General features: G+C 39.1%; 1 protein-coding gene across 18 annotated transcripts in view; it reads right to left on the bottom strand.

Annotated features, from left to right (window-relative positions):
- Positions 1–14,852, bottom strand: part of sorbs2a (sorbin and SH3 domain containing 2a) — a 55,411-nt gene that overhangs the window by 24,848 nt on the left and 15,711 nt on the right. For 12 of the 18 annotated variants that reach the window (XM_080880141.1, XM_080880138.1, XM_080880128.1 and 9 more), the window contains 9 exons: positions 12,107–12,162; positions 9,896–9,985; positions 8,662–8,688; positions 8,409–8,533; positions 7,469–8,092; positions 6,370–6,786; positions 3,201–3,327; positions 2,662–2,837; positions 413–479 (listed from right to left, as the gene is read on the bottom strand). In XM_080880141.1, coding sequence (XP_080736267.1) covers positions 413–479; positions 2,662–2,837; positions 3,201–3,327; positions 6,370–6,786; positions 7,469–8,092; positions 8,409–8,533; positions 8,662–8,688; positions 9,896–9,985; positions 12,107–12,116 — 1,663 coding nt within the window. In that variant the 5' untranslated portion in view covers positions 12,117–12,162. The remainder of the gene's footprint in view (positions 1–412; positions 480–2,661; positions 2,838–3,200; positions 3,328–6,369; positions 6,787–7,468; positions 8,093–8,408; positions 8,534–8,661; positions 8,689–9,895; positions 9,986–12,106; positions 12,163–14,852) is intronic. The other 6 variants (XM_080880144.1, XM_080880143.1, XM_080880130.1 and 3 more) reach the window with 4 other exon arrangements.

Genomic DNA, 14,852 nt, shown 5'->3' with positions numbered 1-14,852 from the left:
TCAGCGCACACACCCGTGAAATAGTCTGTGTATCTGAGAGTGCATGAGTTTTTTGTGTGTGCTCTTGTAGCAGAAGGCTGAGCAGTTTAGAACAAACAAGCCTTGTACTGATTCTGTGATTCTGTCAAGCCCACAAAATTAGAGCAGATTTCCCAGGATGGCTCTGTGTCTATTAGAGGTTTCTCTCCATTCCTCCTCCTCTCCAGGCTGTTGCTCGCAATCTAACGAGCTCTGGCTCTGGGATCATCTGGGTCTTTTGGTTTAATGAGAACTGGCATGCAAACACACACACACACACACACAAAATATGCACACGCATACAAACAGCATGCATACATGACCAATTCTGCATGAAATGTCTAATAATCTAGTCGTTGCACATCATTTCAGCACGCTACAGCAGAGGCCTTACCTGCTTTGTGAACTTTGTGAATCTGTTTGAACATAGTTTTGTACCAGTCTTTGGGCCTATCCACCGTCTGCAGACAAAGAAATAACCAGAGTTATGTGCCGTTAAATGTAACACAAATGTGAAGGCTGAATTTAGAAACTATAAACGGACTCACAACATGTTATTGGACATTCTAGAGCTGAAAAAACACAGTAAGCCTGTTGAAGCATTTATACTTCACACAGGGATAATATAACTAATATAAATAATTTAACTAATATAAACAGACTAATACTAATATAACTATAACTAATATAAAGAATAAAACCAAGACTGCGTCTTATCCGAGAGAAATATTTGTATTTGCCAATAAGGTTATTCTGTCATGGCCACTTGTGTGTTGTCGTTTTCTGTTGATTAAACAAACAAACCCGTTAAATTAAGTAAGCACTAATTATGAAACCCGGGCCAACGTTTAGTTGGTGCATCCCTACATCAAATATCAGGCTAGTGTCTGACCACTGGCTAAAGTTGCTTTATTCACACAACTCCTGCTCTGTATGGCTGCTTTTCACATATAGTGTGTTTGTAACTTGTATAACTGTTTTTCACTTGACATTTGTTAAAAGGTTAAGATAGTCTTTTGTTTAGACAGCTTTTAGACAGAAATTTTGATAATATTCAGTAACCATACAAGTCTCACCAAGAACTTACACTGAATATTCATATGAAAAGAAACACAAGAGCTGTGAAAAAACAGATTTTTAGAATATTTGGCAGTGATAGTGTTTAAATATGTGGATAATATGTGGAACCTCTGTTTGTGTCTGCATATTCCTCAGAGACCTTTAGGACATTTTTTGGTTATATCAACTATTATATTGTCATTTTTGCAAGCAAACAAAATGGCTAAAATTACTAAATTTTAGCATTTTGTGCCTATAACACCTTATAAAATCATCTCATAGGTTTAATTTCATGAGAATAACCTTCAACAGATATACACAAAACTCAAATTATGCATGATACATTATTATTACATGACATCATTACTTAGCAATGGGCTAAAATGATCCGTTATTAGCATATGGCCTGTATTTACCACTCCTTTTTTATGCTTTTCTCAGTGTGATTAAGTGTGAACAGGACAAACGATACTGTAGCATGGGCAACTACTTTTGTAATATTCTAAAATCAGGCACTTGCTGCAGCCCTTAGTAGGGCTGTGGGGTCCTTCTTTCTAACTATGACTTTGAGATCTTAAAGTGAGCAATTAAAAAAACATGATGTTTATGTAAGGTCAGAATATTTAAATGCATAGTTTAAATAGCCACAAATGACACACTATCACTTACCTGAATGACTACTATGTCAGTTTGTTTTGGTATGACTATCAGTGCGTATGTTCGAGTCAAGCTGCCTCAGCAGGTTCAGTTTTGAACCACAAAGGTGTCGAATCCTTGTTGGTACAAAGTGGGGGCTCTGCTTGCTGTGGCTGGAGAATCAAGGAGAGACCCTGGTATGTGTGCCTTTGTGTAAACAGTATAGATCTAACAGACACTTAAAAAAAGACCCATCAAATGGCAGAGAGACTTAATCCTCTCTTTATTCAGTAGCACTAAACAATGTGCCTGGATTCCGGTCAGAGAGGAGGCAGTTTGGCTCCACAGAGAAAGAGCATGTGACTGTGCACGCAGCACTGGCACAGCCAAGAGACGCGCCAATTACCACTTCACTCTCCACGGTTACCAAACAGAGTGGCCACAAAAATGTTTGCCCGCTTAAAACAAGGAGCATCTGTTTTTCTTCTCTCCTGCTTTCGTCTCTTTTCAACTCTTTTCGTTTATTGCTCGTCTCTTATTCTCCCCATTTCTCTTTCTCTCATTTTGTAGCTCAGCGAGCATTCCTTTAAATGCTGCTCTTCAACCAACCAATAACTGAGTGAAGTGTTAATATACGGAAAGCCTTAACAGAGATAACACACAGGGACACGCTCCTTGACAAGTAATCAGCAAGGACCTTGTAGTACCAAAGCAAAGACCTTGTTTGAGCTCATCTTCATGACTAGCACACAGAAGGAAGCGAAACTGAGATAGTGAGAGCGGGAGAGAGTCTTTGAACATGGGGTCAAAAGCTGCTGACAGCTTCAAGTAATTCCTTGCTTAAAAAAACCTGTTCACACAAGGAGGCAGGAGAAAATGGCTTCAAAGAAACTCCTCTGCTTTACTACAGCATCTACGAGAGCAGGTCTACTGTACGAGTTCTCTCACCGTGCGGATGGCGATAGGAATGCCTGACTCATCAACTGGGCCGATGCCTTCGTAGTGGGGGGCTTTAACGACCGACACCTTCTTTTCTTCTTCTGAGAAACGGGCAATGGGCACAGTGCTGCTGATGCTGGTGTGCCCTGACATCACAGACTCTCTGGTGACTGTTTCACTGCCCTCTGGATCCAAGAAGGAAGCAGAGAAAGAGGAGACAGACGTGTTAGTAATACAGGTCCTCCACAAGCTCCAGTTAAATGTTTGTAATGGATAGACTGCTACAGATATAGATTATATATGAATCCTGAGACATAGATACATACACCTTACTTGGCATCTTAACGTTTACAGTTACACTGTAAAGATCCTTTTACATTTACAATGATGTAAGCAATGATGTAACGTTTGTTCCTCTGTGAGAGGTTTCAGTTCAATTATCTGACTGAACTTAGGTTCTATTTTCTGCATGTGCTTGTGTAGTCTTAAGTCTAATGTCTTTCAATCTTTTTAGGCATGTCATATATCACCACAGATCAGTGACTCACCTGAACTCCTGCTCTGTCTCTGAAGCCCCGTGTGGAGTGAGACAGGAGGTGGAGGATATGACGGGGGAGACAGCGGCCTATGTGGATGGCTAGTACTTCCATTCATTGCGTGAGAAAGAACCTGGCCCTAGGAGCGACCCAAAACCCAGAAACAGGGAGTGTAAGAAAATCACCAACAGCAGACAAAACCTACACTACTTACAGTTGTAAAGCTCTATAACATTGGCTTAACATAATATATATATTTTTAAAAAATTGTGGAAACAAAAGGATTAGCCGCCAGATAACACTTCATGATAACCATTGCTAAGGATGGATACTAGTGGACTAAAAATCAACCTGGACAGTGACGTCTCTGTCGGTGTGTAGTTTTATTGTCACTTGCTGTTTACATTTGTTGTTTGGTTTGGTGCAGGCCCTCAAAATACTGCATATGTTTATGAAAAGATTGTGTTTTAGGTAAATATTCAAGGAACCAATATAAGACCAAGGCTAAAGGACACCTTGTGCATACATGTGAGACACCTGCACAGTTGAATAAACAGCAGCATTTAATCCCCCGGGAGTGAAAACAGGCAGGTTAATCATTACCGAAATGCTAATGCAGTTTTGCAATAAACACATAACAGAAGTTTATAAAATGTTGCTTGTGTTGGTGACATCATAATGTAACAGCTACTAAATCTAAGTTATAACTTCATTAACACTAAAACAAATCATTGTTTGTTTCTAGTAAATTAACCGCTTAGTAAAGATTAATTAACAATCAATTTGTGGTTTATTAGCAATGGCTATTACAAAGTCTTACCATCCAACATTAGTCATCACATTGTTCCAATCAGAGCGGGTAAAAGAACCAGTTCTGATTAAGAGTGGATGGACATGTGAACATACAGTGAACGTGATTCACAGTAAGTTGTGAATCTGAAGTGACTAAAACATAAAGACAGTTAGTGGGGGGAAGGGTCACTCACTGAAACACGTCACAGTGTACATAAAATACATGAAAAAAGAAAAAAACAAAAGACTAAAACAGAGACAGTAAGCCCATTCACATTCACACACATCTCATTATTTAGTTAACAAACATCTGACATAAACAAGATAGTGGACATGATATATTTACAATGGGATGCTCTTCCCATTCAATATGTCACAGGAAGAAGTTACATTAACTGAAAAAGAATAAAAAGTCTGTACAGTGCTGTGAAAACCATTTACCCCCTTCCTGATTTCATAGTTTTGTTATTCCCCAAATTTCTCCCTCTTAAATGATTCAGATCATAAAACAAATTTTGACATTAGAAAAAGATAACCCATGTAAAAGCAATGCAGTTTTTAAATGATGATTTAATTTACTAAGAGAAAAAAAAATGGCATCCATGGGAGAGTTCCAACGAGCAAACCACTGCTGACCGAAAAGAACAGAGCGACTGTCTCACATTTACCAGAAAACATCTTGATGATCCCCAAGACTTGGATACAAAAGACAACCAACAAACCAAACCAAACCAAACCAAAAGGTAAAGTCTGGACTTTAATCTCATTGAGACTTTCTGGCATGACCTTATACGGGTTGTTCATGCTGGAAACCCCGCAAAGCTGCTAAACTGAAATAATTCTTCAAGATTCCTTCATAGCGATCTGACACAGATCATTGACAGTTATACTTGCTGCTGTGGGTGGCATAGTTATATTTTCTGAAACGTGTGAGAACTAAGCAAAGATCTATGAACTCATGAAGGGCGAATACTTTTTCACAGCACTGCATTTCAGTTTTAAAGTTTGCCTGTTCACACCAAAGATTCATGGTGAAGCAAGAGGGAGGTACTACAGAGCCAGAGCACCATCATCTTCGACTCAGATAACCCAAAGAAAGACTGACTAAAAAATGAATTGCTTTTTTAAGTGTGCTTGGCATATAATGCTATTATGTTGTCATATGAATAGTATAAAATTATGTAAAAAAAACACACACACACACACACACACACACACACACACACACACACACACACACACACACACACAATTATTTTTATACATAGGTTCAAGTGAGATTGCCTGCCTGTAGTACCCTAATCTACTTACACAGAGAATACTAATTAAAGCTACTTATTAGAATATGATTTTTTAATAAACTGAATAAAGAAAGGCCAATGTGATATTTTAGTCATAGTGGTCATATAGCAGAAAGATAAAGTATTATTTATAAAGCGCCAATGTGCCTCAATGTGTTTCATGCTGTAAGGTAGGGACCCTACAATAATAGAGAAAACCCCAATATCAGACAACCCCCCTATGACCAAAAACTTTGTACCGTAACAGTGGGAAGGAAAAACTCCCTTTTAACAGGAAGAAACAACAAAAATGACTAATTAACTTCTCATGGTAACATTGTATATCTCATTGAAAAAAAAGGTTTGAAGAATTCTGTATTTAGAGTACTTTTGCAAACACTTGTTATCCACATAGTGATTAGCAGTGTAGTTACATGCATTTACAAAGCACTGCATGCTCTCCCCAAAGGCAAAAATTAGATTAAAATACTAAGAAACAAGTTTACCAAAATGAAATCTACTGCTTTCAATATCATACTTGCATAACTGCAAACACAGCATACACATGTATGTTCTCCTAGCATAACATAGAGAAACAATAAAGTAGAATATGTCTATTTGCAGTGTAATATAATGAGCTGAATGGTCACATAATTACAGTCCAAACACATGCTGCAGTGCTAAAAAAAAAGAAAGAAGAAAAACAGCAGGAGTTCAGTCTTTTTAGATGCTAATAACCCATAGCTAATGGCTTCCAGCAGAGTACTGCACCTTCACCTTAGAAAAAAATCACTCCATTGCATCATGAATGTTTGATATGAACTGGCCTTAAGAAACACGATGGCAAAAACGACAAAAGGAGAAATATAGACACGCATAGACATGTTTGAATGAGTACAGACAGTAACATAATAAGGGAACGAAGAGGGCTGGATTTAATTTCAGTATCTGACAGGTAGGGTGTAGATAACAGTTAGTGAAAGTTAAAAATTGGTAGTGATCACACACTTTGTAGAGTTCTGATTCAGCCATCAAAATGAGTGGAGGGAGCGTGGGAACCAACTGTTCTTGGTAATGATGTATGTTATAGATGTGACTTGGATAATTACATTAGTGAAAGTGGCTGCTGCAGCAGTGGAGGCCACAGAGGTTGTTAGCACATCATCACGGCCAGCAGTGGGCGTGTAGGTAGAGACATGGCTCAGAGTGGGCGATGGCGTGGGTGAGGCGACAGGCGAGTCCAGGCTACAGATCTGCAGCTCGTCCAGCAGACCGACCGTGGATGTCGAGTAGTGGCTGAGAGCTGACACGGTAACGGGGGAAGCCGAGGGCGAGGCACAGCTCACACTGCTGACTGCGCCGTGGCTTGGCCCGCTGGCCGCACCAGCTGTGCCACCAGCTCCACTTGGGACATACGGAGTGGGTGATAGTGCCTTGGGCATTAGACCTGACAGGTAGTCAAGTGACTCTGAGCTGTGGTAGCGATAGGGGGAGTGCCGTGCTGTGGGGTCAGGCGAGGGAGGCCCCTGAGGTTGGAATAAAAGGTAATTCATTGGAAAAGGAGGAAAGGAGGAGAGTGCTTAGTGATATAATTTATTAGACATGGCGTCAAAAGGGATGTGTAAAAATAACATGTGACAACAGGTGAATTACTGTTGTGAAACCACACTGTGTCATAAAGCTGCAGCACCCTCTTCTGAACGCATTAATGCTGGAAACTGAAGATGTTTTGTTAATTCACACTTTACAGAAAAAGCACCAGATTACATGGTAATTAACTGTGGTGTACAACATATTATACACTTGGTTAAAATGCAGTACAAGTTCACACAAATGTAGAATCACTGTTTGGTTCAGTGGAAGGTATTATCAAGAACAAGAATGAACTAAAGGGCAACACACACAAGTAGGAGACATGCATTAAAACCCCTACGGTATATCTGCTTTAACAGAATGCCACAGTCAGACTCAACATATAAGAAAAGAAGCTAGTTTAGAATTTGGGCCATCACTGTAATAGTAGCTTGACTACTTCTGTTATTTCTGGGGACCTACTGCAACCAAGTGACACGATGCAGTTGGTGTGTTACCCTTTAATCAGTCTTGATGTCGCCAAGACATAAACCCAGTGTCTGGATTAAAGTGACCTTTAAATGAACACAACTGTGTATTTTGCTCTGCTGTACCGGTCTGTAGTCAGTTATGTACCAACAGTTTTGCAGGAGAAGGCCTTGGTGGAATTGCAGGAGGAGGCTTCGTCATCTCCACCTGGGATGGAGCTGGAGCTGCCATTTGATCTGAGACCTCGAGTTCCACTTTGGAGTTTGTCTTAGATGAAGCAGGATTTTTTTTATTCTCTTTGTCCAAGCGGACAGAAATCGAAGCTGTCTGTGTCACGGGTTGAGATAGGATGGGACTTCTTTGTGGAGGTGAGGAAGTGGGTGGAGGGGACCCTGTGGTTTGGGTCTTATGTTGGGGATCAACACAAGAATTGAGGTGTGCAGGAGGGTCAGGGATGGTGACAGGAGTTAGTGTAAGGGAAGACACCTTACGTTCTTTTGTATTAGCATTGCTTGTGTCATTCGAGACAACGGACTCATTCAGCTGCTGGACTGTGTTTGCACTGGTTTCTGAGTATGAGTAGGATGATGTGCTTCTTACAGTGTAGGACTCTTTCAAGACTGCTTGCTCATTTTTAGTGATTGTTAGCATTCCAGGACTCAAATCATTAGCCAGGCCAATAAGGGAACTGTAATTTTGAGGATTAGTGCCTGCAGGCGAGAAGTGAAAACTCTCTTTTCTGGGGGGTGGCAATGGCAATGGACTGATATCCTTGTTAGCCAATTAGAAAGTGGCAACCAATGTAAGTTCAAACAGCAAAAAAGAAAAACAAAACAGAAAAAAAAAATCATCAGCACAAAGCATGAGATCAGAAAGTTTAAAAGACTTGTTTCAGAATACAGCAACAATATATGTATATTATCCAAATTCCTAATGACGTTAAAAATAACTTTTTTCCCCACTCAGACACTCAAAAGCCAACAGAAGCACATCACATCATGAAATTACACTTGTAATTAAATTTTAAATAGCAACAACAGAAATAAATGCGTGAGTGTCTGTCAGTGTACTGTGAATGATGTTTCACCTGTGAGGGGGACTTTTTGTCCTGCAGATTGGGTCTGACGCTGCGAAAGCCTTTGGCAGCAAGCGATGAGCTGCTAGCATCTCCGTTTTTAAGGCCGTCTGTTGCGCTGTGTGACCGCCAAGAATCTGAAGATAAATTTAGTAATTTTACCATTACTAATGTTTTCTGACCAAGTTTGCTGGGATCATGTGGGATGTTTTACAGCAGTGTTAGGATTGTCCACCAGAAATCACCAAAAGCATCAGGCACTTACCCAAGTCCGATGAGTGAGAATCACTCCCTGGGGAAAAAAGGACACAGCAATAATAAGCAACATGGCTGAGTGTTCCTTACATTCATCTCTGCAACAAACTCCAATATACACCTACTGTGCAAACATTTTTAAAAAGCTCTTAAACATCAAGATACAATTCACACCTAATTACCAAGAACTGCTTCTACTGCATTTTTAACAGCTAATGATTTTCCCCCCTGCATGCTACAACGTGTCTGTGGGTTTCCTCTTGAGGTTGCTTTCCCGTCAGCTTAAAGGATAGAGACAGAAAACTCATTCTTGAAGCAATTTTCACGCTTCACGCTGTAACAGGAGCATCATCTAAAGCAAACGTTAAAATCCACTATGAGCCACTTCAAGAAAGGCAAGTTGGAGCTTTAGGAAAATATGTGAGATAACCTAAAAATGTCTTTGAGTGAACTTGAAATTATCTAAAAGGAAATCAAAGAAATCGAGACTCTATAGAGACAGTTATCAAACTGTAATATCAAAATCTATGCCAAAATGATTTTTTTCTGCATTTCAAACTCCTGGCATAAAAAAATATCAGCATTTGCTTCAGTGACTGAACTTGCTTCCTATGACTAAAAATACAATCAAATAACTGTAATCTAATTTAACACTGAACTCACAAACAATAGTACTCTGTGGTGAATCTAGTGTAACAGTAATTTCATTAACGATGCCATTTTCTGTACACAGAGTATCTGAGGATAATTTAGCTTAGGTCAAGGAAACAGTGTAATGCCTAACCAAAAAAAGAAACATATATTAAAAAAACCCTTTAAAAACATTAAGGTAATATACACATAGACAGGGAGAAGACATTGTGGGATGTGAGAACATAATATCACTTCTACAAAGAAGAAGCAAAAGAATAACAGCACATAGATACAAATATGACGAATGAGTGAAGGAAGCAAAAGAAGGAAATGAACAAAAGGAAATGAAAGAATTACACAATGAACTGATTAGGAAAAAATAGCATCCCACAATCCAAACATTGCTTAAGCATACCGAGGCAGCCACAGCCTATTTCAAAGTATTTCAAATGTGTTCAAGCCATAACAGGATTTTCAACAACAACAAGCCACTTAGATGTACCTCATGTCCTTGACCGATAGTTTGGCTCAGCCAACACTTGCAGCGACCTTTTATTTGGGTTATTTTGGGAAATAGTTATGTTCATTTGTATGTTTGTGAGTGTTAGTACCTGTGGCTAGATTTGGTGAGCTCTGGACCCTCTTCATGGGAGAGAGCATGAGTGACAAGGCCACACATTTGCGAGCATATCCTCCGCTATCTGAGAAATCACAGCCAGGCAGATGATCACAGAAGCAAAAGCTGAAGCATACATGCACATGCTTGTGCGCATACTGCCATAAACAAATGCATTCAGCCGGAAAGATAATAATTACAGTAACAATATTGCAAACAAAGGCAGATTTGGAGGCAAAGCACATGCATTTCAAGTAGCTGATTTTTACTGGCACTCAATTAGGGCTGAACGATATATCGCATTTGCGATAATATCGCGACATGATCAAGTGCAATTTTCTAACCGCAAAGGCTGCGATTATACTGCGATTATAAGGCTGTCCAAATTACTACCATATCCCAGAATTCATAGCGCGGCCCAGCCAAACTCCAGTTTCCAGCAATGGCGGCCGCTACTAAGTTTTAAAATTACTCATACTAATCTTTCTGGGTCACAAAATAAACTTTTAACATATTTTCAGGCGAGAAAGTAGTTGTGTAAACATCAAATATCTGCTCGGTTTATCAAGATATCCCATATTTGCAAAAGTGCTTCGACGTTTTCAGAGGCGTCTGCTACCCACCAGCTCGACAGCTAGCCGGGAGCTCGAGGATTACTGATGCGGCCGAGAACGGCACAACTCCCGGCACATCATTTTCAGATCACCGCGGAGTTTCGCTGCTCGGGTTAAACGTAATATATAAGTCACTTAGACAACCTAAAAATGTTATTGTTGGGCTTTTTTCAGTGTTTTGTTTGTTCGTGAGTAAATCGGTTTGGCTGAGATTAAAGTTATTAGATTAGATAAAATAAAACTTTATTAATCCCCCGGGTGGGTTCCTCCTTGGTTTTCACACAGCTGACTAAACGTCAAACAGAAAACTTATTAAACAGAAGTATGAGACAGTCGAGAATTTACACCAGTGTCTGGTTATATTTTAGATAGCAAGAAGCAGACGGCCGAGTTTATTAAACTCCACCGAGACAGCGGTGACGCTAATCAGAACTAGCCTTCTGATTAGAAGGCTAGACCGTCCAATTTCACGCCTTTAAACTTTAAAGGCGTGTTTGTGTGTGTGTTTATACAATTGCTATTATGTTTGCACTTTATGTGTAATGTTACTGACTGCAGAGATCAGTAAGATGTGTGTATTTTTTATTTATTAGTTTTATTTATTTAATATTATTTTTTAATTGAATGACTGTCTAGTAGTTCACAGATGTCGAAAAAATGAGTGTGGTAAAGCCACTGATTTTGTTTATGTATATTTCTGCAATCTGCACATTGTACTGACTTTCATTTTAATGTTTACACCAGGGTTCCTTGTCAGCACTTTATGCTCAGATGTTTGTAAGCTAAAAATAAACTATTGTGTATGTTCAAATATACTGTTGTGATTGAAGAAGTTAAATAAAAATGTCAGTCATCAATTCATGCATCACCTCATGTCATCATAACAGAGGTCTGTCTTCCAGGAAAGAACAGTTTAAAATTAATGTAATATAGTATTGGCCATACTATATGATGTATTGCTTGTCTTTGTTTAATAATACAGAAGACAAAGACCTTAAAAAATAATCGCATATCGCATCGCAATCGCAATATTGGGGCAAAAAAATCGCAATTAGATTATTTTCCATAATCGTTCAGCCCCTACACTCAATAGAAAATTAGGAAAAAGCTGTGCAAACACGAGAACTGCAAAAGTGAACAAATCAAAGTCAATATGATTTACTGCATTAGCTTCCACTAACCTAAATATTTACAAGAGATAAAGTGAGACATTAGTTGTTTTTAAATCAACGTGATTCTGAACTGGGTTATTACCAAAAAATAAATTTAAAAAAATCCCAAACTAATGATTTTATGATCATGACATGACGACAGGCAGAAATGTAAAACATGCTCTTTCTTGTTATATTTCTCCCATTTTTCTCATAGATGAATACATTTTACACTTATAACCTGAAGTCTTATATAAGACACTGTTTTGTAGTAAAAGTTTCATGTATGCTCATCACCGTCATGGCTGATAAACCCACATGACAAAATTATTTTAACTTTTCCAAACAAAAGCAAGACATGGATCGGACAGGTGGATGGGGGACTTCCCAACGATCCTGTAAACGCTGCACTCTGTACTTGTTTTTGGATATATACTGTACCTGTATTCATATTGAAGAGCACTTCTTACTGATCGGCAGCAGGGGCACACACTTTCCTAAAAAACAAAACAAAATACAAAGTATTTTAGAAAGAGATTTAAACTGTTTGAATAGAGTTTCAAATCCAAGACCTCAAATAGATCTTCTTGAGGGTAAAACCTCAAAAGCAGATTTTGGAGATTCCGGTGTTAAAACACAAAACTGTAGCGAGGTACCTGCTTTACTGCAACCAAGCATATGACTGTGATTAGTTTTTAGTGTGCTCACTAATTTGGCTTTTTTTCCATTCTGAGAAATGATGGCAGGCTGGGTGCATGATAGTATTTTGTAAACATGGAATAGATCATTTTTCACTGAGAAACAGCAATAAATGATTTCTAAAAAACTATATAAACTATATAAACTATTGGATATACGAGTGACAGGAAAAGGACACAAATCAAAGGCAAAGAATCATTACAACTGACAAGCAAACAGCACACCTGTTTTACAAAGAAACAAGACTCACATCGCTAACACTGCCTGATTCTGTTTAACTCTGTTTTTTTATCTTTCTATTCTTAGAGCTGAGGAGAGAAATGCACAGATGTTTGGGCTATATGCCCCATAGCTGTATGTTGCCAGTTTGTTAAAAAGGATGAAACAGATTATATTCACCAACAAAACACATGTATCACCAAACATTTTTTTCAACACTGTGACAGCTTAGGGCCTCTTTGCACGCATGTGAGGTCCTGATAATTACAGCTGTCATTTACTGGTGCTTATTTGGGGGACGGTATGCAATTGTATTCTGACATAAATGTGTAAACTGCCTTAGCAGTTGTCCCCAGTAATGAGTGGCACGAGATGGATGACCCAGCATTTTAGTACATACTGTATTAGACCATACTCACAACTCCAGTCTTAACAAGGAGATAAATACAAAACAGTTTTAATGACAGACTAAGTTTGAAGTAACTAAGAAACATTTATTGCTGCTAACTATACAAGTAACTACAGCACCAGCCTCTCAGAACCATTTCATTTACAACTAAGTAGTTTATGTACACATAACAAACAAAAGACAAAAAACATGCAGCTACAACCATTAACTTGTAATACAAAACATAGTGAAACACATCTACCATCACAGGGACTTTATTTTCCTGTCAGCAGATTCTATTTGATTGCTTGTAATGGTTTTAAGAAATGCACAAGGTGTGATGAAACTGTCTTGGGCCCCAGTCACACAGAGCTTAAACTCATTTGGGGCTAAAGACCATCAGGAAACTACCCGCCATGAGGGAAAAATCTATAATCCCTGATCGGTTAGCAGACAGTTGCTAGCATCTGCTGTGAAATCAATTGACGCAGGCGTAGAGACTGGAGACCCCTGGTAACCACTAGTCACTAGGGAAAAGTGTGTCGTGGGAGCCTGTTGACAGTCGATTTGGTTGCAGGGGTATACAGTGCTGCACGACAAACCTTCTTGTGATTGCTTTGGTTCCCAATTGAAGACACAGAATCTTCTACAAATAGTAACAAACTACTTGCTAAGCAATAGTAAAACTAAGAAGTGTGATGCAAACGGGGGATGGAGACTACTTTCCTTCATAGTAAATGTTTTGAAACGTGTTGGTTGCAGCAGTTATGAACAACTTTTACTATGAAGGCAAACATTCTTTGTTTCCAGATTGTGTTGGACTTTGAAAAGTTTCTCAGCTTGGAGAGTAGACGGCGAGTGTTTGTAGATGAGGGGCATCTGTGCAACAACCTCTTTTCAACTGATTTTTATCAGGCATCAGCCAGATGCCTCCAGCCAACACTGGGGGAATAGACTACAGCAACCAGAGGTTGCCAGGGGGTTGCCAAATGGCCCAAGCCAGTGTGACTGAGGCCTTACCTGATTTGGCCAGTCACCCAATAAGGTTGTCCTTTTAGATCACCCTTTTGGCCTGATAATGCTCCTCACTTGACTGTAAGGAGCATCATCATTGATGAGAACAGCGATGCAGAAGCAGTTTTCAGCTGCATCATATCCTCGACCCCAAGGCTGAGACCGTCAGCTGTACTATAACTGTGTTTTCTAGCCACACAAACACAACCTTCACTCACCACCTGGACTAGGTGCCAATCTTTGCTGCCTGCAACTTCAACCACTTTCCAAAATTCAAAATCAAGCTGAAGGGTAGTCACTTTGACAATGGGGGAGATTCAGCATGCACTGCAGAGGCACAAGTGCAAAAGGATAAAATGTAGCAGGTACACAGTGAGCTCAAAATGCTCGAGAGGTGTGTAACAAGTTGAGGTGGGCCAAATATAAATCAGGTAAGGGTTTTTATTTTGGCCATAGATCTTTATTATCATAACTTATAGATATTTTGCCCTGGCTTTGAGATTTTGAGTGCTGAATCTTTTATCACTTACAGTTACACAATATTATTTTTACTACACTTTCCTCTGCTCAGCCCTGTGTCCATCTGCTTCAGAGCAGGGTAGACCCACAGTAAAGCAGTTATATAAGCAAACTCACCCTGAGATGGAACGAAACAAGAGTACATTAAATAGATAAATTAAATTACAAGAGGTATCCTGCTTATCACCCAATAAGAGATGGGATCAGCATGTTTTTATCATGAAGTAACGTTTACTGACAAATTCTTTTTTAATCTGTATTCTTCTTGACATAACCTTCAAGCACCATGTCTTTGATTAGTTTATCCATATTCACTGCTTCATTCTTCCAAACACAGCTAATTTTGGT

Source organism: Rhamphochromis sp. 'chilingali' (genome assembly GCF_963969265.1).
Source record: "Rhamphochromis sp. 'chilingali' genome assembly, chromosome: 4".
Classification (NCBI taxonomy): Eukaryota; Metazoa; Chordata; class Actinopteri; order Cichliformes; family Cichlidae; genus Rhamphochromis; species Rhamphochromis sp. 'chilingali'.
The sequence above is the reverse complement of the archived record's forward strand: the minus strand, read 5'-3'. Positions and strand labels throughout refer to the sequence as shown.